The following is a 26,008-nucleotide window of genomic DNA, read 5'->3' as shown; positions in this document are numbered from 1 at the left end:
AACATGACCCTTTGGGAGCGGTTTGGGCGGTCGAAGTAGATCTGAGTAGAAGGCACATTAACCATGAGAACAACCTTGGAAGCTGCTTGTACAGAATCATGGAGACTGGTGAGGTGGGTCTCCTTACAGACCTTACTTGGACGCTTCAAGGTGCAAGCATCTGCTGAGTGGTTCCTTCCACACCTCCAACATCGTTTGCCATCCTTAATCCACAGTATTATCTCATTTGTGCTAAGTTTCTTGAACTCATTGCAGGAGTTGAGATAATGGTCTCTATTGTTGCAGTGAGGACAATATGGCTTTGGCTTAGAGGTGGCTTTAGATGGGACAGAGATTGATGGAGATGGGTTCTCATTCTGCGTCAGCAGTACTGGTGTAGACTTGTCCTTCGGAGGTCCACTCCTGTTAGTCTTAACAGGCTTGTGAGGTTCTGGGCTGAAAAGTGAGGCTGCACGACTGGAGATCCGTTTGGCTTGGGACTTAATCTGCAACCATTCAGCGAGATCTGGAAGAGTGTAGGTTCTGTCTGTACCTGTCTGCAGGATGCTCCGATTAAGGCAGTATTCCACAAAGTTATCGCGAAGGTTTGGTGGCATCTTGCTTAATAGACGATCCACATGTGAGCCACACATGAGCTCGTAACCATTCTGGCCTTCCAGCGTCCTTAGCATCCCGACCAGTGATTGCACGGCAAGGGCAAAGGAATCAAAGGCACTGGCATCTCCTGGCTTGAAAGCTGGCATGCTTAGGATGGCGCCCAACTCCGATTGTACGAGTTGACGAGGCTGACCATACTTGTCTTGAAGGGCTTGAAGTGCACTGGTGTATGGTTGCTGGTGATACATGTAAGCTTTAGCTAGTTGGAGTGCACTAGCATGCTTGAGCTGACCGAGCAATACCTGATACTTGTACTGTTCGTTGAGATGAGCATGTGAGCTCAGGAGGTTGTCAAGGGCCATCTTGAGCAAAGCAAAGTCACTTTCGCGTCCACTTTCGAAGTACGGCAGAGCAGGCCTGGGAATCCCATAGGCGGATGCAATCAGTAGATCTGGCCCTAATGGTGGCACAGAACTGGATTGGGGAGCTGCTTGGTATGACTGCGGGAACACAGGGACTGGTGGAGCTTGGAATGGCAACTGGTATGCAGGCATAAGTGGAGGCGGGCTAAGCGTAGGCGCTACTTGAGTCACAGGTGCTGGTTGTTGCACTACATTAGGGTGAGTGTCCATGACAACAGCTGATGCTGGGGCAAGTGGAAAGCGGTAGCTTGACTGTCCAGCAGGTATACTCACACCATGTGTAGAGACAGGTGGAGGAATGTATTGCCATGGCAAGGTAACTTGAGGAAGACTAGAAGAGGTTAAGTTGTTGGATGGCACTGATCCACGCTGTCCAGGCACTGGAAGAGGCGCAGCCATGAAAACTGTGGAGAGGGTAGGCACAGTAGCTGACTAAGCGGTACTGACAGCTAGTTGGGCGGAGACTGGTGGGTAACTCTGGTGTGTTGATGGTGGAGGTGGCTGAAGGTAGCTCTCGGGGGTTAAGGGTTGAGAGTCCTGTGGAGCACCTTCCCCATCGGTAGCGAGGAGTGAGGTAACCAGCTTAGCCATCCTTAACTTTTTCTCTGCTTCCTGTATGCGTCGACTCCTTTCGAGTTGTTTGTTCAGGGCCTCTTTAGCACGAAGTGCTTCCTCCTGTGCACGCTGAGCCTCCTTAGCTTGAATCTGCAAACGCTCATACTCCAATTCAGCTTTGGAATCCTCCGCGAGTTGCTGCTTCAGATCATCAAGCTCAATTTGTCTCATTCCTTCCTCCAGAAGAGCAGACTGCATGCTGTTGAGCTCGGAAGCTGGAAAGTAGCTCTTACTTGATCTGGAGACGCTGCTGCCGGAAGTGGTACTACTGGATTTCCTAGATTGGCTTCTACGGTGACTGCTAGAGCGGAGCGAAGCGACTTTAGGATTGGTGAGTAGTGGTGTATATCCGGCTTCATAGTCCCCTAGATGGCTAGGAAGACGGCGACCTCTCTGTGGCCTTTCCTGGGGCTCTGGAACATCTGCAGTTGCTTGATCCATACTGTAAGGGGCGCTCAATCCGGCTCGAAGGACCAAATGAAGTGGAGGCACTAAGGATGGCCCACTGTGGTTGATTTAACTGGTTGAGGCGGTAACAGTATGGAAAGATTCCGGTCAGAGAATCTGAGTCCAGAGGAGGTGTCTTTAAAGTCCTTTATTGAAGAAGTTGCAATTGAGAGTGTGACATATAAGGTATGATGACTTAATGGTCATTCACGCACGGACACACAATTAGGAATATAGGATTTAGTCCTTAATTGATCCTAAGCGCTGCTCCTCTTGCTGCCGTGCTCTCTGCTCTGAGGTGATGCAACACTGGAGCATGACAATAACGAAACCTAACACCAGGGGGAGCACTACTCAGCTTGGCTTTCTAACAAGTTGTGTTGTGCAGAAGTCAGGTTGATGCACAGCTGACAGCCCTATTGGACAACTGTTAGAATGCATATTATGGCGAGAACCAATCAGCTAAGTAAAGACAAACGAGTGGCCATCATTACTTTAAGAAATGAAGGTCAGTCAGTCTAGAAAATTTCAAAAACTTTGAATGTGTCCCCAAGTGCAGTCGCAAAAACCATCAAGCGCTCCAACGAAACTGGCTCACATGAGGACCGCCCCAGGAAAGGAAGACCAAGAGTCACCTCTGATGCTGAAGATAAGTTCATCTGAGTCACCAGCCTCAGAAATCGCAAATTAACAGCAGCTCAGATTAGAGACCAGATGAATACCACACAGAGCTCTAGCAGCAGACACATCTCTACAACAACTGTTAAGAGGAGACTGCGTGAATCAGGCCTTCATGGTCAAATAGCTGCTAGGAAACCACTGCTCAGGAGAGGCAACAAACAGAAGAGATTTATTTGGGCCAAGAAACCCAAGGAATGGACATTAGACCAGTGGAAATCTGTGCTTAGGTCTGATGAGTCCAAATTTGAGATCTTTGGATCCAACCGCCGTGTCTTTGTGCGACGCAGAAAAGGTGAACGGATGGATGCTACATGCCTGGTTCCCACCGTGAAGCATGGAGGGGGAGGTGTGATGGTGTGGGGGTGCTTTGCTGGTGATGCTGTTGGGGATTTATTCAAGATTGAAGGCAACCTGAATCAGCATGGCTACCACAGCATCCTGAAGTGACATGCCATTCCATCCGGTTTGCGTTTAGTTGGACCATCATTTATGTTTCAACAGGACAATGACCCCAAACACATCTCCAGGCTGTGTGAGGGATATTTGACCAAGAAGGAGAGTGATGGAGTGCTGTGCCAGATGACCTGGCCTCCACAGTCACCGGACCTGAACCCAATCGAGATGGTTTGGGGTGAGCTGGACCGCAGAGTGAAGGCAAAAGGGCCAACAAGTGCTAAGCATCTCTGGGAACTTCTTCAAGACTGTTGGGAAACCATTTCAGGTGACTACCTCTTGAAGCTCATCAAGAGAATGCCAAGAGTGTGCAAAACAGTCATCAGAGCTAAGGGTGGCTACTTTGAAGAAACTAGAATATAAGATATGTTTTCAGTTATTTCACACTTTTTTGTTAAGTACATAATTCCACATGTGTTCATTCATAGTTTTGATGCCTTCAGTGAGAATCTACAATGTAAATAATCATGAAAATAAAGAAAATGCAAAGAATGAGAAGGTGTGTCCAAACTTTTGGCCTGTACTGTATATATATGAGATATAAATTTCAATATAAAATTTATTAAGAACCTGTACATTTCGCATAATCAGGAAATACATGGCATGTCCACAAGTTTCATTAATATCAGGAGTTGTTTTTTTTTCCCTAATCCTACTGACAGTGATCACATGACAGTCATTCAGTGGTGATTTCTCATAGACTGCAAGGGAAGCCCGGCTTCCCCTAAAATTATGAAAATTAAATGGTTAAAAATGTACAGTTGTGTTGACATTTTATTGACTACAAATGTGTTAGAACACGTTCATCTCAAAGATGAGTTCGTTCAGAATCAGCTTTATCACGAATCAACGGATGCAATGTTGTTCACTTCTCATACATTCCCGTTGCGCTGTTTTCTCATTCGATCTCTGCTCAGTGCATTTGTCCGTAGACTGTGGGCGTCTATGGGCTTCAATGGGACTGAGTGGAACAGTTTTTTTTCATTGCCTCAAAACTGGATGGTAATTGGATAAATGCCACGATGTTGTCCCGCCCCCGGACGCCGGGAGTCTCTGGGGGTGAATGGAGCTGTGGGCGGAGCTCGGCCGGGCTGGACGCCAGAATCCCACGTGCTGATTGGAGGATCAGTCGAAAGGCTGAATCCCATTTGATTGACAGCTATTTTGAGATCTACTCCTTCACTGACACAGTTCAGTTTAATACCGTCACACATTCTGCTGTGAAATCAAGAGAGAAACCACTTCGAAATTACTCGTTCATTTCTTGCACTGTAAATAAAACACACTCATTGAACTTCCTTGTTTCAATTTAACATCATTTCAGCGTTTTCTTGTTTCAGTTACGTAATTTATTCATTTCTTGTCCGAGTTTAATATCGTTTTGTAGATAGTTAAATCAATCAAACTGTCGGCTAGGTCGGAGTGAAAGGAGCATCTCTTGTTTATAAAGGCTGAAGTCTTACACCCACAACACAATGGGCCAAGGCAACCTAAGCAGCCCAGCTCTGCTGGACATTCAGAGGACACTGGTCCAGTCCCTGGAAAAGACGCCTACTGGTACGATAAGGTCACTAAGCATTTTCTTAAAAAGGAACGGAGGGCCGAATTTATGTTTAAATAACTTGACAGTTTTTTTGTTTTGTTTTTTTTGATGTTAGCCGACAATGAGCTTCCCCTGTCTGAAGGACGAGCAGCCGCCACTGCAGTCATTATATATCCTCCTAGACAAAGGTACTGGAAATAGTGTCTCAGAAACAGCATTTGTACGGGAAGAATCCAAAATATGTCAAAGTTAAAAAGCAAACAAAAAACAGACGGTGAATACTACTATTCCACTGTCCTCCAACCACAAGACTGTAGTTTGCCATGTCTTGTGTTGATATGGGTCACAGATGCAGTTAATCTGCCGGTCCGGTTGGTGTCGCTGCTCGGGATAACACAGCTGTTACAGCTAGTCAATTGAATGAAGCAAAGAAATACCGGATGTAAAGAAGGTATTCCATTCAAAATAAAACCTCTTTTGCGTAGGTAGTTCATATTACATATTATGGACAGGCACAGAAACATCACGGAATAAGTACTGAAGTTGTTAATTATTACAATACTTTAAATACACAACGGCGTAAATAACCGTTTCACTAAAATACACTGCCGCATTTAGTAATAAAATAATTCCTCAAATTTAAAAACGGCTTTTATTTTAACATGAAATTAACGGAGGTGCTATTTGCTATTCCCGTTTACTTGTCCACTGGACCATCTAGGCCCAGTCAAAACAATGCAGGTTTAAATATTCAACACTTTATTAAACCATAACGGTGTCGTATAGAAAAAAAACGTCGCTTCGGGTTTTATTTCGGCAGTGGCCAGTCGTGTTATTCATGCGGCTCTTTTCGTCCTAGGTGGTCTATCCGTGTAAGTACTCCCGTGGGTGTTTTTGTTTTGTTCTCGGTGACGGTTGGAAATGGAGACAGCTAACGGTAGCCTGAGAGCGGCGGAGGGGAGCGGCTGAAAACACGAAAGATATCGAAATTCAGCAAGGGGAAACGAAGTGGGTGTCGATTATTAAAAGAATAACGGGATTAATACATCTGTTGTAGGTGGACCGGTAACATGGTGGAGTAGTAGGGGTCTCCGGTGTTGACGTTATCGGGCGGCTCTGACCGACCGACCGACGGACGGTTTGCTCTCACCGGGGAGGCTAATCATGGCCCCGGGCTCGCTGGTGGCGGCCTGTCGCAGCCTGGCCCTCTCGACGTGGCTGCTGTCTTTCTGCTTCGTCCACCTGCTGTGCCTGGACTTTACTGTGGCCGAGCGGGAGGAGTGGTACACCGCCTTCGTCAACATCACTTACGTGGACCCGGCCACCTCGGAGCTCCGTACCGAGAAGACGGAGTGCGGGCGATACGGAGAACACTCGCCTAAGCGGGACGCCAAAGGGCTGGTGGTCCTACCTGCTTCCCCGCACGACCGCCAGGCCTGCGACCCCAACACCCGGTACTCGGTGCCCGGGCAGGCCGGGCCCTGGATAGCACTGATAGCCAGGGGTAACTGCACATGCAAGGATAAGATCCGCCACGCTGCAGCCCACAACGCCTCGGCGGTGGTAATTTTTAACGTGGGATCCGCTAATGCCAACGACACCATCACAATGCCTCATGCAGGTATGATCTGACTTAATTTGCATTTTACCCCTCTCGGAGTTCTATAGATTCCAGTATGTACAGTATGTGTCCTGACAGATGTTTTCATTTAGACTCAGGCCAGCAATGTCAGTATACAGGTTCACACGTCAACGTATGGATCTTTCAGTGCAAAGACGTCAGAATTCAGTTTCTTTGGATTTTTTAGATCAGAATGGGACAGAGGTGGAGTACCGTTTTGTTATTATCCTGCTAGTAGTTTGGACAGGCAGCACCATTTATTGGAGATCTTAAGGGCCGGAGAAAGTGAACATCAATGTCAAAAATTAGTCAAAAAATAAGTTTCGCTTATCACTCCTCAAATAGGCAAATTTTTTAGCTTCAGAACTCTATTTTATGGAATTGTTTTCAAAGTATCAGTATTAAAAATGATATAACTGATTATGTAAAGTTATACTTCTGACATACATGTACATGCACTATTAACTTTAATAATATTTTTTGTTGCTTGTGTACGTGATATTTTAAATCTGTAAATCTGTAGGAACTAATTATTCAACAGCACAAGGATGTAGAAAGCTTATGTACAATCAAATTATTTGTCAAGTATCCTCTGCTATTAGCTGTATATGTCACTTCAGTTGTAATATGTATGTTCAATAAAAGTTTATGAGCGTCTTTGTAGTGTTTTAGTTCCAGCACAGTCTTTTATTATGACCACTGAACTAAGTGACAAACTGCTGTCCTTGTGTCACAGTTCCCACCTGTCCCTGTGTCACAACATATTTGTTTTCATAAAAACTTATCATTTATCTAATATTGATCACAATTGTAGTTTAACATTATAGCTAAAGCCCTATGTTTCATTTAGTATTAATTTCTTATAAGAACAGCATGTCTCGTACATTTGCATAAAGTGAAAAAAAAAGATGTTCATTTAGAGTCCCTGTGTCACGCAGCAGTAATTTAAGCATTTTTACCCCAAAATTTATTTATGAAATTGTGACGTGTCATGTGAAGGCATTTACTGAAACCTATTCATATATGTATTAAACACTGAGATAACTTGTTTAGTTTTTAACACAGAGGTTATTGAACATGAAATGTGTCCCCGTGTCACCGCTTGATCTCACCCTTAAAGAAAAATGGATAGAGTGCCACAACACTGGCATGTTTCAAATACCCTTACAAATGACAGAAATCTATATACACTATAGTTTTTGAAGAGTTGGAAGTGGCACAATTTTGACCGTAGACCCTGTTTTCAGTATCCACATTCTGAAAGTAAAAGCACTATTACCACACAGTCAAAAATACTCTACCACATGTCAATGTTGTGCCTTAGTAAAAGTATGCTACTGACTATTAGCAGCAAGTTTTATAAATTCTAAAGAGTGAAAATAATCAATTTGCAACATTTATCTGTGATATATGATGTCTTTGGACTTGTTTTACTGCTGTGTATGTTTATGGTTAACCTTATTCAAACTCTTTTATTGTGTAGTTTAATCTACAGTAATGCATCACAATCTGTAAGATCATCATATGTTTGTCGGAACACTCCCCATTTAGAACCATCTATCTGTCAACGCTCGGAAATCAGCCTGTTTTTGACTTTGTGACACCAGCTGATTTTTCAAGATTATATTTAGTTTAAGAGGGAGGAGAATTTAAACTCAGTCCAGATAGGAATACCTCTCTCTTTGGTTGCAGTTGTCACTGGATGGGCAGTAGGGGTGCAAACAATTAATCGACTAATGATTAATTGTCGATAGGAATTTGCTCGATTAAATTATTAATTGTCGGTTAATTGCCCTTGACCACCTGTCCACGCCAGTCCGAAGGCTGCCAGTTTGTCCATGCTGCAATGCTGCGGCTGGCATAGCCAGTCATCGAACCGGGTTATGGTGTTGACGTGTTAGAATGGCTTTAGGGACATGGTAGAGCCAAACACAGACCTGTGTTTGTGGGAGCAGTGCAGCCCCGACTAAATACATACACAAATGCGGGGTTGGTATTGGAGCGTTTTCCCTGGAGGTTGGTCTAGTCCACGGTCAGTGAGACAGAAGTTGAAAACATCCTCCAGGCTCCTGATTTGGGCCAGAGGTATGCCGAACATTTGCGAAGCTTCAGGAGGTGGGGATAAGATAAATGAGTGAAAAGTTTCACTTTCACTTCTGCAGGGGCATGGACTGCATCGCCTTGTACCCCCATAGTATTATAAGTAGGACGGAAAGTGACACGCGCAGTTACCACCCAACATGCACATATCCCCGGGCCGAACTGCGTGCATGCGGCTGAGTACCCCACCACCACCGCTGAAACACATGCGCGTGCACCCCCCCATTACACACCGCCACATCAACAGATGAATTCCACAGGAAACACTGAGTGTATCCAATGGTTCAATAAATCAATCATTAAGGAATATGATATGCATTTTTCATGAAGCATACAAACAATATTTAGTGTTTATTCTTATAGACCTTATTGAAAAAGAAATTCAGGTTCTCAGGAAAATTGCCACTCATCAATTAACCATTAATCGATCGATAAGGTCAACCAACTAATGATTAATGGATTAACTGATAATTTGAATCCCTAGATGCAATAGTACAGGTTATCCATGGTTCAGTACGTATTGCGGTTCTTGAGTCTCGGTTCACGGTATGGTATGGTTAGGATGCAGAATGAATTGGATGAAAGTCATACTAAACACTACAAAGGATAATTTTCATGCATTCATATCATACATTTTGCTGAAATCATATAGATAAACATAAATACAGTAATTTATCACCTGAGTATCTCCACTACTTTTCACTTGTCAACCCTGTTTTCACAACCCAGTGTTGACTATGTGTGACTGTAGTATTAATGTTGTTCTGTCATATCCAGAGGTTAGTTTGTGTTATGGAAATTTTTCTCTGCTGATGGTGAATAATGAAATAGAGACATCTGCCGGCCGACAATATTTTATTTCTTTGTCAAGAAAGGTCAGTTCTGCACATGAGCGACGATTGTGAAGAAAAGACAAAGAACTTCTCACAAGGTCCACCTTTTATAGGGTGAATCACATTTGCAAGTGACACCTCCAGTCTCCTCAATGGGCCTTTTGATTGAATGATGAACTCACGGCTTTAACAATCAGTCACCTTCTGTTACCTTGCAAGAAAATTTACACACACTGTAGGGGGATTTGGGTAAGGATATGGGAAAATTAGCATGCAATGGGGGGCATTTGGGAAAGTTAGCATGTAGTGGGGAAGGGTAGTTAGGAAACAAAGAATGGAATCAGAAAATTCCATTACATTTGTCCTGCTTTTTTTTTGTCTAAAAGAAGTGGTTGCTCATGAAGTTGCCTCAGTGGCAGCAAAAAAGCATGTTGTGGGAAAGCGTTGGCATTGCTGATCTATAAAAATGTAAAAATGTTGTATTACTTATATTTGGAATAGAGCATAAATATTTTGTCAAGATCCTGGTTCCTGGTTGGGTCAGACAAGACTGTACTGATTTACGGCAGACTTACGTCACTACAACAACACCACACCAACCGGCAAAGTTTACCAGTGAGAAGTAAGCTGAACGAGTGAGGAGTAAGATATGTTCCTTTTTCTTTAAGAATGGGATTTCTTGGATTTAGTTACTCCTGTGAGTCAGTTCAGACTTTCAGCTTTCACTTTTCATTTTGAGAAAACATCTATTATGTTTGCAGGATCTTGACAAAATATTTATGTTCTATTCCAAATATAAGTAATATAACATTTTTAGATTTTTAGAGATCAGCAATGCTAACACTTTCCTACAACATGCTTTTTGCTGCCACTGAGGCAACATCTTGAGCAGCCACTTCTTTTAGAAAAAAAAAAGCAGGACAAACTAACCTCTGAATATGACAGAACAACATTAATACTACAGTTACACATAGTCAATACTGGGTTGTGAAAACAGGGTTGACAAGTGAAAAGCAGTGGAGATACTCAAGTGATAAATTACTGTATACATGTTTATCTATATGATTTCAGCAAAATGTATGATATGAATGCATGAAAATTATCCTTTGTAGTAGGCCTGTAACGGTACACGTACCGAACCAAACCATTTCGGTACACACCTGTTCGGTTTGGTACACAGCTGTACCGAAACGGCACAGGTTGTTGAGAAAAAGAAAAAGGAATGAAAGATGCGGAACTTTAAATCCGCGCAAGTTCCACACGGACATATGGAAGGACACACACATTGACCCAAGATACGAAATAGCAGCTGCTATAAGGTAAAAAAAACCAACAACAACAAATATGATGTGAACCTGGAAGGAAGAGACTGAAGACCCTCCACCATCATTACAGTCCAGTTTGGATCAGTTCAGGTCCCGGTGAAAGACAACAACGAGGAAAGAGACAGTGATAAGACGGACGCTGTCTGGCCCCTATGAACTATGGTAGTTCTAAAACACTTACACTAGCTCTCTCTCTTTCTCTCTCTCACGCACGCTGTATAACAGAGGAATAGAACCCAGAGTTAGACATTGAAAGTATGTAAAGTTTCACTTTTGTTTCACGCCAGCGTTTGTTACGTTAATTATGGACACCCCCACCCCCCCGGCTCCAACCAAAAAAACATCCCCCCGACAAATCACACCCTGCACATGCGCGCGCACGTACACAAAGTGGCCTAAACAGTTTGTTCTCTGTCCTAAAATAAATAATTTGGTTAATTTTTTGTTGTCAGTGTTTCTCTTCAGTTTGTTTAAAGAGAATACCAGTTTGTCCTCTTGTTAATGTTGCACTTCATGTGGAATTTTTTGGGTATTTTTATGCAGAATGTGAACTGATGGAACTGTGATTTGATTTTTGTTGTTTGGTCAAAACTACCTGTCAGGGAAAAGTGCAATACTAATGTTTAAAACATGTAGTAATATTAATCATTTATTTTATTTTCTATTTGATTTATAGCAGCAGAATTATATTCCTGTTTTTCTATATTCTATTGTGTCCAAAAATTGGGGGAAAATTTTTCAAAAAATTCATAAATGTATTAAAGACATTTTGAGGGGTTTTCTTTCTTCTCGTACTGAACTGAAAAAAACCGAACCGTGGCTTTCAAAACCGAAAATGTACCGAACCAAAAATTTTTGTACTGTTGCAAGCCTACTTTGTAGTGTTCAGTATGACTTTCATCCAATTCATTCTGCATCCCAACCAAAGTTCACCAGTGAGAAGTCAACTGAACAAGTGAGGAGTAAGATCTGTCCTTTTTCTTAAAGAAAGGAATTTGTTGGATTTATTTTGTTGTAATGGTGGACACTGGAACTGGAGCTGGACTGACAGAAAGAAAAAGAAAGCTAAACAATAGAGTGATAGAGCGCGGGCTAAAACATCGGTAAACCTCAGCATTGCTTTGAACCAATGGAGAGAACTAAGGGAGTTAAAAGGAATGAAAACAGATCTGGAGTGGGCCCCTCTTCCTTCAAGACATGTATACAGTAGAATGCCTGTTTTCTTTATACATATGCACTGGAACATTATATTTTACTATAGTGGCTGTTGGTAGCTCAATCAAACACTTGATAAATGTTTCTGCGTTAGCCACATGGGTTTGGTAATATGTCGTATTTGGAGCATTGTTTCAGTCCCAAACTAAGGGCTTTGTAAGGTGAGACTGAAATGGTTATGGATGGAGTTTAATGTTCATGCCGGGGCCTGGATACTAAACTGCCCTTCAGGAACAAGACAGTTCTAAAAGTAGAATACTGTGAATGCAGAAGGCTGAAGCAACTCACGCTGAACTGCTAATGCAGAATGCTGAAGATGTTGAATGACTGAAGTAATGCTTGAATACTTTGTGGAAAAGCTAGTGCAAGTTATTATTATATTATTATAATTATTATTATTGGGAAACATCCTAGAGCACCGATCTGAGTAACACTCAGGAGCTCCGGAGTCAAAGAGAGGCATAGAAGCAGGAGTCAGACGTCCAAAGTTAAGTTTAATTTTGTTTTCACGCCAGTTACTAAACTATGCTACAAATGGTCTTTATGAAGTTTGCTTGTTGTCTCATGTCAAACGTCACTTTGCACCCTGCAAATTGTTGTCTTGAGAAAAGAAATGCAGAGTTGTAAAGAGTATCTGCTCTTCATTCATTAGCTTCAAAACATGCACGCCTTGGCCAGAGTTTTGCCCATACGACAGTAGTTGTTAGTGCTCATTGGAAGCAGAGTCTTTGTCCCTTAAAAACACCACCGATTCAGGCTGAAGGTGTCGCTGCAATCCACTTTAAACAAATTCTCCATACAAGACCTTTAAATCAATATGGTATTTGGTCATTTCCTCCGTTCATTGCCAAATTGCTGAACATACAAAATGTCAGAACAGCAAAACAGTTCCAGTTTACCAGCACTCTTGTAACTTCTTCAGATTGTGTTTTGGCAAACCATCCAAAACCCCAACCATACGTTTTTTACTGTCATATATACCAAATGATACCAGCATATTTATGTATATTTCAGTGTTTCTGTGCTGTCTGTATGTGAGTTTAATTCTATTAGCTCATAGTTTTATCCTAATGTTGGTATAAATCCATATTCTGCTGTTTAAATTATGCTAGTAGATGCAAATGGCCATGTGGAGCAAGCATTCCCAGTCCTACTCCTAATCAATGGGATGTTTATTATCAGTTATGATTAGGCTATGTTGAATTACGTAACATGCTGCTACTGGCAGAGGCAGGAGGAGAGCCTGTTAGTCCAAACTGTTGCTTTTATTGGTCTGTCGGAGTTGCTGAGTGAAGTACCGACTTCATCTTCTTCTTCTTTTTCATCTTCTTCATGTTCTTCTTCTGGAAACCCCACCAAGGATCCCCCCTAACATCCCCAAGGACCTCCAGTTTGGGAACTTATACTGCACAAAGTACAAACTAAAAGTGATTAAGTTCATTTTCTCATGATGCTTGCTTATACAGAGAGCCACTTTTTTTGGCAGGAGCTGGAGTTAATAACTTAGAAATCTTAAACTTTGCCTTGCCAAAATTTTTATTTATTTATTTATGTGGTTTATTTGATAGGGACAGATACAAAAGACATACACCAACTGGTAACACAGCAATCCCATGCATGCATCACAGTGCTTATAGCACAAGCTAATTTGCGGCACTGGTCCCTAGATGGGCTTTTATGAAAAGTTAAAATACAGGGAGGAATGGAGAGACAATGACCTTTTACATATAAAACTGTGGTATAGAAAAGAAAATAATCAGGTTAAAGCAAAGAAACAGATGAACATTATACAAGCATTAAACATGAGTACACTGCTGTTTCTGGTACATCCATTTTTTTTGTAAGTTTTTTGAATAAGCCTAAGCTTGTCAAAGATTTTATTTCAACAGAGTGTAGGTTCCACAGATTAGCGCCTTTCACGGAGGATGCAGACCGAGCAAAGGCAGTTTTTCTGTAAGGCAACTTGTAGTCTCCATTTGAGGCTGCTCTGGTGACCCTGCCACGACTCTGCAGCCGACACACGCAGGCACTCAGAGGCTTCGGGGCCGGTCCATTAAGGCAACTAAAAAACAGTTTCACTATGTTAAAATTGATAAAATTAGTAAGTGATAAAAACCTATATTTAGATAAAAGGTTACAGTGATGAAATCTAATCAGCTTTTGGTACAAGACCTTCCGGGCCCGGTTGTAAAGGCGTTCGACTGGTTCAAGTATTTCCTGACTAGTTTATGACCACACAGTGGCTCCGTAGTGCTGGTGAGAGAGAATCATTGAGTTGAGGAAGATTTGTGCACACTCAAGAGTTAGACATTTCCTTATGAGCTTGAAGCAGTTAATGTTTGATCTGACAGTTTTACACATTCTCTTGACATGGCTTTTAAAGTTTAGTTGTGAATCTAAAATAATTCCAAAATATTTCTCCTCTGACACCAGTTTAATGCTCTGCCCATTTATTTGGACCCGCAGAGCTGCATTTCAAGCTTTTGTGATGGAAAAACACATACACTTGGTTTTCTTTGTGTTAAGGGTGAGACAGGAGCCCTGGAGCCAAGAGGAGACCTTATTGAGACTCTGGTTCAGTTTTTCATTGGGTACAGTTACATGATGTTTTTTTAAATCCGATTTATTTTTCCAGAAGAAATTAATTCGGAACTAAAGTATTTTCTCTTCTGTTTACATGGAAATGTTAAACCCGAATAAAGGTTTGCATGAGGTATTAATGAGGTAGATAAGTGAGCAAAAGGGTTTGTGCTGCAGTGCTCAGGTTGCCTTGTTCTCGCAGCCCTTCTGTTAGCTTAGCTTAGCATAGTCACTGCATTCCCATGGTCACACGTAGCCAGTTTTTTAAAGGTGATTTGTTGTCTTTTGTAAGTGATTTTCTGAAATCCGATTCTCCCTAATTATTTCTTTAGATCCGCAACTTACTGCACTCATACAATCTTGGGACTGTTGTGTTGATGGGAGTTGGAAAATCTTTTTGTTGGAAGGGATGCATGCGCTAAATTAGCTTTGCTTTACCGTTTTAGCTTTGCATTAGTTTTTATTTCCCAAGATTTTATTAGTGCAGTAAGCCACATCGCCATGATTTGAGCCTCGATTTTTGATCATATTGACCCCACCAGACTAAAGTAATAATGAGGGAGAATTGAATTATTTATTTGATAATTTATCACCTATAAAAGCCTGGCTACGTCTGACCATAGGAATGAAGCGAGTATGCTAAACTAGGCTAAGCTAATGGAAGGGCTGCGAGAACAAGGCAGTCGGTGCACTGCAGTGCAAACTGATTTGCCCACTTATCTAACTCATTAGTGCATGACAAATGAATTAATAAAAAAAAACAAGTGGTGGTTCAGGGTTTTAGAGGCTGGTAGATACCATCAGAATAGCCCACTGGAATGGTTTGGGTTGACTAGACTGCATTGCATATTCTTCCGCCAGCGCAGAATGTGTGCATCATCGCGACAGGACAAGACAACGAGCATGTGCAGAATGGCAGGAATAAAGTCCAAACGGAATAAAGGGTTTACATGTCTGGGGAATAATTTAGGTCGGAATTAAAAGGGGATTAAACCAGTGACTTTAATCGGGTTTAAATTTAATCCAAACTTTTTTTTTCAACTGGAGTAAGGTGTTTACATAGGCATTTTAAATAGGACCTAACCTTTAATCAGATTAAACCAGGAATAAAAGTTGTTGTGTAAACACATAGATTGACTACCACAGTCTTTCCTGAAACATGAACAATGGTGTCATCAGCATACATCTGCAAATTGCAAACTTCCTGGGAATCCTTTGAACCTGAGGCCATGTTTAATAATCTCCCCATGGCTAGCATTTGTGCAATTGAAGATATGTGCAATATGTACGAAATATACAGTATGTATGAGTCTAGTTTCAACCAGCTCTATATTGTAAATGTCATGAGATAACTTTTGTTATGATTTGGCACTAAATGAAATTTGATTGATTGATTGATATGTCATCCTAGGGCTGCACGATTAATTGATTTTAAATCAAAATCAGATTTTTTTAATAAGGACGATTTTTAAAAAAGGGAAATCGGAAAATTGATTTCATCTCTCTCGTGCCTCTGGGCCGCGCGCTTGCGGGCTACCGTAGGCTCCTCCTCCTATCAGTGACAGCGGTCTGTCACAGAAGTCTGTGTAATGACCAGACTTTAAATGTGTTAATGAGCCCGCAGTACTTATAGCAATGTAAGCCGTGGCTTCACTCACGGATCCCGCAACTGAAATAGAACTGCATGTGGATCACTCATCTTATGTTGTCCCGGATCCATACCGTACTGTCTTCTTCCGAACCGGGTCTCAGGTCATCAGCCTCAGCAGAGGAGCCCAGACAGCCCTGTGCCCACACGCATCCACCAGCTCCACAGATAGAATCCCTCCAGCGTGTCCTGGGTCGGTCTGTTCCACGCACGGATCCCACGGTTTAAATAGAACCGCATGGGGATCACTCATATTACGTGGTCCACGTATGCACGACTGATGCCTGTCACCGACTTACAGTGGTATCGCTTCTGTGGGCCAGATACCACAAAAAGAAAAAAAAAAATAAATAAATATATGTATACATATATGTGTGTGTATATATATATATATATATATATATATATATATATATATATATATATATATATATATATATATATAAAATTTAGTCCTCTTACTTGCTAAATTTTTCATTCACAAAGGTAAGTTCTGTAACACAAAACCAAATATTTATTTTTTGAAAGATGTTGAACTTTATTTAAAGCTGTTAGATAAATCTGGAACAAAAAGGCTCTAAAAACCATAAGTATTTGCTCTGATTTGGACATTGTATTATAGAGTATTCCCCCTGGCAAACTTATGTTATTTCCTTGCTGTAGACATTGTTTGTATACTCTACTTCAGTCAATAAAGATTTAATTAAGAAAAAATAAACTTCTGTGGGTTCAGCACATGATACCATCACAGATTTGAGGTCAGAGCAGTGCCTTGCATTGTGGGCTGCTCACAAAAACGGCATGCTGACTTCTGTTGTCTTTTGTAGTTTTACCCAAAAATCGAAAATTGAGTTTTTAGAGGAAAAAAATCAGGAGTTTTTTTTTTTTTTTGCCAAAATCGTGCAGCCCTACACTAGCTTAATTGTTTTTTTTTGTGTATTGGAAGGAAATATAAAAATAAGAGAGACTGGAAAAAGTTGATAACTTAGTTTTCATTTTGTGTCATTTCTGTTCATGTACTCAGAGGTTTTGAATGCCTTTGAAAAGCAGTGGAAATGTTTTGGAATGTTGTCTGCAAAAATGTGTGTGAAATATCACAGGGTAAATAAAACATGAAAATATATGTGTATACAAAATAAATACAAGCCTAAAATGCGACCCTCTTCATACTGTTTCTTGAATGTGTAGGTGGTGAAAGAGCCAAAAGTAGACACTTTTTTGACATTCAAGTTTAACAGATTCATAGTGGAAAAATGTATGTTTAAAGTCAAGTATCATTTTAGTGTGTTTTTTTATTTTTTTTATTTTCATGCTAAACGATAGCTTTTTTTTACCTGATGCACAGAAGACTCAAAATGGATCTAAGCTTGTGGTACATGCAGTTGTGATGGTTACTGTCTGATTTAGAAGGCTGGAAAAGTGTTACATCAGGCTTTGTCCTCACAATTATAGAAGTAAAAATCTGTGTTTGTGTGGGTAAGAGACATCAATCCCCGGGGTGTATTTTTAGATGGAGACTAATCAATGGTGTGTGTGTGTGTTTTGCTAAAAAGAGGTTACTGGGAGTTCAGATCTGGCCTCAGAGAAATTTATCTAGCTAGCGCCCCGATAAACACTCACACACGCAGAATACTAGTGGCTCTGCAACTAAGTTAATGCATCCTGATATCTCCTTTTCCCATATGAACTCATCCTGGGTAAAACTTTGAACCAATAGCCAACCAATAGTATAGCTGTATAATTTGTACTTTTACTTTTTTCCCAGGAAAATGTAAGTTTTGAGCATTTAATTTTTTGTGTCCTGGTGATTTGTTATTGGATATAACAAGAACCAGCCTGCCCTATAAGCGAACTAAACAACTGCTTATGGCCCCACACCCGCCAGGAGACCCTAAACTTATGTATCATGTCATTTGATTTGTTGATGATCTGGCAACGCCAAACAGTGAAAACTGTGGTTTTAATGAAAGCCTGGCAACCCAGGACGAAGTGATTAGTTAATTTGTTGGAGCAAGTGGTTTCACCATGTCCAAATGACTATACCCATCAGGCACCCATAAATGTAAGAAAAAACTTGAACAAGAAAAGAAACAGCTCTCTCAAGGTAATGTGAAATACATTTTTTCATGAACACATACTGACAACAAATGCTTTATGGTAACTCTGTGGAGTGTTTGAGTGCTGTCTTTTTAGTGTTTGGCTACAGTCTAATGCAGTGCCACCATGACGTCCTGAGTCATTGTCAATACCGCTTTCAAGTATTTATATGCAATAAACACAAGGACCTGGAATCTGGTACCTGGTACTAGTTTTTTGGTATCACCTCCGCCAAGGTTCCAAGCGATACTAAACCATGACGTATAACACTGCAGACCACTGACTGGTCACACAGTTTTCTCTGTGACCCACCGTTTTACAAAAAACAGATGCTGAAGTTGACAGTAAATATAGCGGTACATTAACCCACATAGTAACAGCCCAAAACTACACCATTGAGGAGATTCAGTCTTTGGTGGCCGACTTAAAAATTCAGATGAGACAACACGCAATGTGCAAGTTTTCAGCAACTCTCTGAGCAGACGACACGGAAATAACACGCCGCATCGCTATGACATCCAGGTACTGTAAAGTCTGTACTCTACTGTAGTATCCTGTAATGGAAACGGTCTCCAGAAATACCGAGTCGAGCTGAGCTGAGCCGAGTCGAGCTGGTTCCACGTTGTGGAAACACGGCATTAGATGTGCCTACCTCCTGCCACTTCACAAGCTGCAGTGCAGCAGCCCTTTATGGCCTTTCTGACAGGTAGTGAGTGCATTAGAAACTGGGAACACCCTGACTAGGACAGAAACCCCAGCCTCTTGCACCAAAGTCAGTCAATATTTATTATAGTCTTTATTGTTTTACTCTCATTGTGTTAAAATATAACACATTGGTATGTATAGTCAGTGAGCTTTTGACATGAATTAGTGTCGTAATTCAGAGTGAAATTATTTTGTGTTTATGGATTTATGGTACAGTGGGGGGGCCCCCAACTTGTCTTGCTTAGGGCCCCCACATGAACAGGTCCAGGCCTACATATAACTCATAAGTTCTTTTGTCACCGTCATTGAAAGCATCCTGAAATACAATAAATAAGGAAATCATTGTATTTGCTCGCACAAGCAGTCACCTAACATTGAGCAATAAGTTCTAATGGGCTTCTAATATATTATTGAAGCCCTGGGAGCTGTTGTTGTTCTGTTTGACACTGCATGGTACATGGGATCAACATGAGATACTTTACTTGAGTCAGAGTGAGTTGCAGGCTGAAATAGCTCTTTGGTGGATTTATCAACACACAGATAAAGCAAATTGCAAGCCTGAGGGGGAAACCAATCAGAGGTCCAGATCTGTGGGCCTTAGGAGTGTGACAAAATATTCATATGGTGACCTATTGCGATATTTAATCTTACAACGGACTATCGATGCGGTGTATCTTTTTAAAAAATTGTCATTATTAAATAATTGCCACTATAAACGTCTTTCATTGTTCCTTCTTAGTGAGTTGAGTCACTGTTTTACATGTCATCCAGGGGTGCTCCTTGTGCAAGTGCCTGAAAATTGGGCCAAAGTCACAGAAGAAGAAAAAATAGCTCCAATGGCCCTGTAGCTTACCGGCCAATTTAAAAACTTTGGGAAATGTATCCAGATGCCATTTGTTGTCACCCAGTTATGTGTATTTATTATATTACAAAAATAGCCCATGTTTTGGTCATATTCCAATCAGATCTGTAAAAAATTCAAATTTCAACGTGATATTAGTGATAATTACTGATTTATTGTATCAATCCACTTCCTATCTTTTATGATGGGAAAATTTTTCAAAGTCGCACCAAATCCAGAATCAGATCCGGATGGAAATAATTTCAATACTTTGTGTTGTCATCATCATAAAGAAGCTGTATACCAAGTTTGAAGTCAATCAGAACTGTAGTTTCGGAGAAGAAGATGATTGAAATTTTTTCCCCATAAGAGCCCATGTTAAATTTTCTGTAAGTTCCCGGATCCAGAAGAAGATCCTGATCAGCATGTGGCCATTATGTTTTGGTCATCTCCCCATCAGGGCTGGACAGTAGAAATTTCAACTTGATATCATGTATATTTACTGAGTTATTGCATCGATCCACTTCCTATCTCTTATAATGGGGAAATTTTTCAAAGTTGCACCAAATCCAGAATCAGATCTGGATCCAAATAATTTCACTAGATTTTGTTGACATCATCATAAAGAAGCTGTATACCAAGTTTGAAGTCAATCGGAATTGTAGTTTCAGAGAAGAAGACGATTGAAATTTTTGTAACAGACGATGCCAGATGCCGCATGATGACAATAGCTTACGGCCTGTCGGCCAGTAAGCTAAAAACAAACAACGGTGCTGATATGACAGACTCAAGTGGGGAAGTTAAACTGAAAGCTGCACCGGCATCGTTTAAATCAAAAGTGTGAACTCATTTTGGCTTTTATAGTGTGGATGGGACAAAGCTGGATAAGGACTTTGCAGTATGTACGGACTGTTTCATGTAAATACAATACATGGGCGGCACAACAAACATGTACAGTCACCTATTTTATTTTTGTTATGTTTCTACTTAATAGATTGGATCTACTTGAGAGACATGAAATGTGTTTTCTGAATGAGCTTAAAATAGTGTCACTGTTTGTCAGACACCTAAAAAAAAATTCTGGGTAAGATGCAGATGCACTGGGTAAGAGGCAGAGATTCCTATACAGGTGGCCAGGACCAAAGGAACATGTCAAACCCGTGCAGTTACGGGCAGGCAGACCAGGCTCTGGTTAGTTTTTCCTCCTTTGGTGTACTGGCTTGTTTGTGTAGATGTTGGTCTTTGAACAGCTGCACAGAGGCTGAAGGAGGAGGATGTTGGTGTGACTCTGGTCACAAACAAACTGTGAATTGCCAAGTATGGCAGGCCAGAGAGACTCATGGGAACATAATCCGACCTTGGTCTGACCTAGATACATGGTGTTTGGGCTCAGTGAGTGAAATCAGTATTTGCCGATATAAATAGTTTACCGTGAATGAAGTACTGTACAAGGACATGAGAAGAAGAAATTTGGTTGGTGTTTTGTTTTTTTTGGATAATGAACTGAACTGAACTAGGGGTGTTTTGCAGACCTTTACTTTGTTACTTTGCTTTTCCTAATCAGTGGATGACATGAGAACTTGTGCACCTCTGGTTTTAGGATTGATACACAGCAGGGTTCTCGCTAGTGTCATTGAACGTTGGGGCCCCCGACGCTGTCCCTGGGGGCCCCAACGCTGAGATTTGACCAGCGACGCTGTCTTTCAACCAGCGTAGTGGTGTTTTTTTGTGTGTATTCTGCCCCTGCTTGTGTGTATAGCGGCTAGCTCGGCAGATAGATAACAGGTTTCTCAAGAAAAGCCGGACGCCGAAAACTTCTCTCCAAAGCTTTTTCCTCGAGACTTCACTGTAAAACTGCAACATGCATACAAAACATGTCTCAGTTATGTTCTTTGTTACAGCACATTAACATTGCATTATACATTCAAATGAATGAGAAAAGACTGCTAGCTTGATGCTAACATAAATAGGAAAATCCATAGACATGCTAACGATTAGCATCTTCAGATCGACTTAAGATTTACAATGTCTTTTAATCTAACAACAAAAGTTTACATCAGAGACAGGTTTTACTATTCATTACCACAACAACTAAACATAAAATACCCACAGGCAAACGTTCTTTCTGGCCATACAAACAGAATGACAGAAAGGTGTCTGCTACTTCCTTCCCATGTCTGAACTGGCTACAGTAACACCGAAAGTATAAAACACATGCCAGTGCAACTTATTCCGACCACCAGAGGGCCCCCTTTGCTTACTTTGAACAACAGAACATCACAGTGTGTGTGTGTGTGTGTGTGTGTGTGTGTGTGATCGTCTAGCGTAATGATAACGAGATTTGAATTTGAAAAAATATATTCCTTTGTCTTGGCACAAAGTGCTGCAGACAGGAAATGAGAACAATATAATCCACACCCCTTTGTGTGCCTTGGTATTGTCTGACACCCGCCCGGCAACATCACTCGCCTTACTCTCATTGGCTGACATTGAGACCCCAGTCAATTTATCTTAATTAAATGGACTGATCACCCATGGAAAATTATATCTAAAATTTAGCCTGTGCGTGTTTGAAGTGTGCGTGCCCTCTCCGATTGTCCCTAATTTCTTGCAAGTGAATATTTTTCTACGATTATGTCTGTGTCGAAGCACGGGAGCAACGCCAAATGCAAGGGTAATATCGCATCATTTTTTGGCTTCATTCCTCAAAATTTGCCCCTCAAAATGCAGGAAATAGTGTTTCAGAGAGTTATAAATTTCGGAATTTTCGGGGGGAGGATGCCCCTGGACCCCCTTACAAAACTTGCACGGCGCGCGCCATACATGGTGCCCCTACGCTGTGAAAAAATCAGTGTGAGAACCTTGCACAGTATATCCTAATAAGGAGATAATGTATGCCCAAAGTGACACACATATCAAGTAAATGTATGGTCTGTGTTGATAGTTCCAGTGAGATGTCTTAACTCTCCAACTTTCTTGTAAAAGCACCTCCTTTAGGACAGAGACCACTTTTTTCAGTCTAAATGCACTTATCTGTACTGTCACCGGACCATCTCCTACATATATTGTGAAGTACAATCATTTTGCCATATATATGTAAGGGTAGAGACTGCGATCTGGTAGGATCGGCGATTCTACCAGTAGAGACTCCGATCGTAGTCTCTACCAGTAGAAACTCCGATCAGAGTCTCTACTGGTAGAAACTCCGATCCTGCCAGTAGAAGGGTTAGGGGTTAGGGTTAGGGTTCGGATCGGAGTTTCTACCAGTAGAGACTCTGATCGGAGTTTCTACTGGTAGAGACTACGATTGGAGTCTCTACTGGTAGAATCGCCGATCCTACCAGATCGCTGTCTCTACCCTGACATATATGTAATATATGATGAAAAATACCACATGTACAATAATTTAACCATTTGTGACACTTACTAACGGTTGCACAGTGTGGTTGAAAGATCATATATTATGAGGTAAAATCACAGTCCTTGACCTCACTTCATAAAATGTAGGTGAGTTATAACCAAAGTTGTTGTTGTTTTTTTTAATAGTTTTCCCTGGTGCAGGGTTTGTGTAATGGCTTTTTTTTGTTGTTATCGGACTAGAAACTTTGCATTTTCCATCATTTTGGACCAATATTTGACACCATCAGATTATCCGGATACTGGTGTACTAGTTTGTCCTGCTGGAGTTTTATAATGAATCAAAAATGTTTTTTTTTGCTCAAACATACACTATATTGCCAAAAGTATTTGCTCACCTGCCTTGACTTGCATATGAATTTAAGTGACATCCCATTCCTAGTGTATAGGGTTCAATATGACGTCGGTCCACCCTTTGCAGCTATAACAGCTTCAACTCTTCTGGGAAGGCTGTCCACAGGGTTTAGGAGTGTGTTCATGGGAATTTTTGACCATTCTTCCAGAAGCGCATTTGTGAGGTCACACACTGATGTTGGACGAGAAGGCCTGGCTCTCAGTCTCCGCTCCAATTCATCCCAAAGGTGTTCTTTGTGGTTGAGGTCAGGACTCTGTGCAGGCCAGTCAAGTTCATCCACACCAGACTCTGTCATCCATGTCTTTATGGACCTTGCTTTGTGCACCGGTGCACAGTCATGTTGGAAGGGGAAGGGGCCAGCTCCAAACTGTTCCCACAAAGTTGGGAGCATGGAATTGTCCAAAATGTCTGGTGTGCTGAAGCATTCCGGGCCAAGCCTAGCTCCTGAAAAACAACCCCACACCATAATCCCCCCTCCACCAAACTTTACACTTGGCACAATGTGGTCCAACAAGTATCGTTCTCGTGGCGACCACCAAACCCAGACCCGTCCATCAGATTGCCAGATGGAGAAGCGCGATTCGTCACTCCAGAGAACGCACCTCCACTGCTCTAGAGTCCAGTGGTAGCGTGCTTTACACCACTGCATCCGGCGCTTTCCATTGCGCTTGGTGATGTATGGCTTGGATGCAGCTGCTCGGCCGTGGAAACCCATTCCATGAAGTTCTCTGCGCACTGTTCCTGAGCTAATCTGAAGGCCACATGAAGTTTGGAGGTCTGTAGCGATCGACTCTGCAGAAAGTTGGCGACCTCTTTGCACTATGCGCCTCAGCATCCGCTGACCCCACTCCGTCAGTTTACGTGGCCTACCACTTTGTGGCTGAGTTGCTGTCATTCCCAAACACTTCCACTTTCTTATAATACAGCTGACAGTTGACTGTGGAATATGTAGGAGCGAGGAAATTTCACGACTGGATTTGTTGCACAGGTGGCATCCTATCACAGTTCCACGCTGGAATTCACTGAGCTCCTGAGAGCGACCCATTCTTTCACAAATGTTTGTAAAAGCTGCATGCCTAGGTGCTTGATTTTATACACCTGTGGCCATGGAAGTGATTGGAACAGCTGATTCTGATTATTTGGATGGGTGAGCGAATACTTTTGGCAATATAGGGTATCTCTAAAGAGTAAGTCAGACTCCGGTGCATGCTGGACTTTACATCAGATTTGTAATAATTTTTTTCCATTATATCTTCAGCAGCATCGAAAGAACACATTACACAAAGCAGACAGATGCTAATGAATTGCCATAAGTGAACTGAAATAATCTCAATAATTTAGTGCCCTGTGGTAGGAACAGAAGTGCTACAAACCCACCCACCCATGCTGTCTGTGAAATATCTTAATTCCATTGATTAATGAGCCATTTAAGCATCACTATATATCTTTTAGTGACACAATCTGATATAATCCCTCTGAAAAGTATGTAACATCACAACTGAGGATCAGTTACCATCTTCTAAGATTAGCAGATGTAATCATTCAAGGTCAGGGGTGTCAAACATATGGCCCATGGGCCAAAACTGGCCCACCACAGGGTACAATCCAGCCCACAGAATGAATTTGCAAAGTCCAAAAAGTGCACAAAAATATTTTTTGCTTTTTGCTTTCCATTGCGTAAAACAACCTGGAATCTGGTACCTGGTACTATTTTTTTGTACTTGCTCAGCCGAGGTTCCAAAACTGGTTAAGAGATACTAAAATGTGACGTGTAAACAGTGCAGACCACTGAATGGTCAGAGAGTTGTCTCTGCGTCATTGCGTTATCAATGTGCGACCCACCATTTTTAAAAAAACAGATTCGGAAGTTTACAGTAAATACACTGGTAGGCTAATCCATGATGACAGCCCGCAGAATGATGAAAACAAAATATCATCCTATCAACATCCTCCATTTTGTGCATGTATCTCATTGTTGTTGTTCATCTTCTACTCTTCCTCTTTGTTTTTACCGTCAGCTGTTTTGTGTTGAAGATGACGTTGCAGAAGTTACGCGCAGTGTCAGTATGACGAGCAGGTACTTTAAAGTCCGTAGTATCTTGTAATAGGGCTGCACGATTTTGGCAAAAAAAAAATCCCGATTTTTTTTCCTCTAAAAACTCGATTTTCGATTTCGATTTTTGGGTAAAACTACAAAGACAACAGAAGTCAGCATGCCGTTTTCGTGAGCAGCCCACAATGCAAGGCACTGCTCTGACCTCAAATCTGTGATGGTATCATGTGCTGAACCCACAGAAGTTTATTTTTTCTTAATTAAATCTTTATTGATTGAAGTAGAGTATACAAACAATATCTACAGCAAGGAAATAACATAAGTTTGCCAGGGGAATACTCTATAATACAATGTCCAAATCAGAGCAAATACTTATGGTTTTTAGAGCCTTTTTGTTCCAGATTTATCTAACAGCTTTAAATAAAGTTCAACATCTTTCAAAAAATAAATATCTGGTTTT

The 26,008-nt window shown here is 41.4% G+C and overlaps 1 protein-coding gene across 1 annotated transcript in view; it reads left to right on the top strand.

Annotated features, from left to right (window-relative positions):
• The first annotated feature begins 5,387 nt into the window (after window positions 1-5,387).
• LOC115438603 (RING finger protein 150-like) overlaps window positions 5,388-26,008 on the top strand; it is a 48,012-nt gene continuing 27,391 nt past the window's right edge. Inside the window, exon 1 of the mRNA XM_030162313.1 lies at window positions 5,388-6,379. Coding sequence (XP_030018173.1) covers window positions 5,923-6,379 — 457 coding nt within the window. The 5' untranslated portion in view covers window positions 5,388-5,922. The remainder of the gene's footprint in view (window positions 6,380-26,008) is intronic.

The sequence above is a fragment of the Sphaeramia orbicularis genome, chromosome 18 (genome assembly GCF_902148855.1).
Source record: "Sphaeramia orbicularis chromosome 18, fSphaOr1.1, whole genome shotgun sequence".
NCBI classification, from domain to species: Eukaryota; Metazoa; Chordata; class Actinopteri; order Kurtiformes; family Apogonidae; genus Sphaeramia; species Sphaeramia orbicularis.
This window is presented reverse-complemented; position numbering and strand designations above follow the sequence as displayed.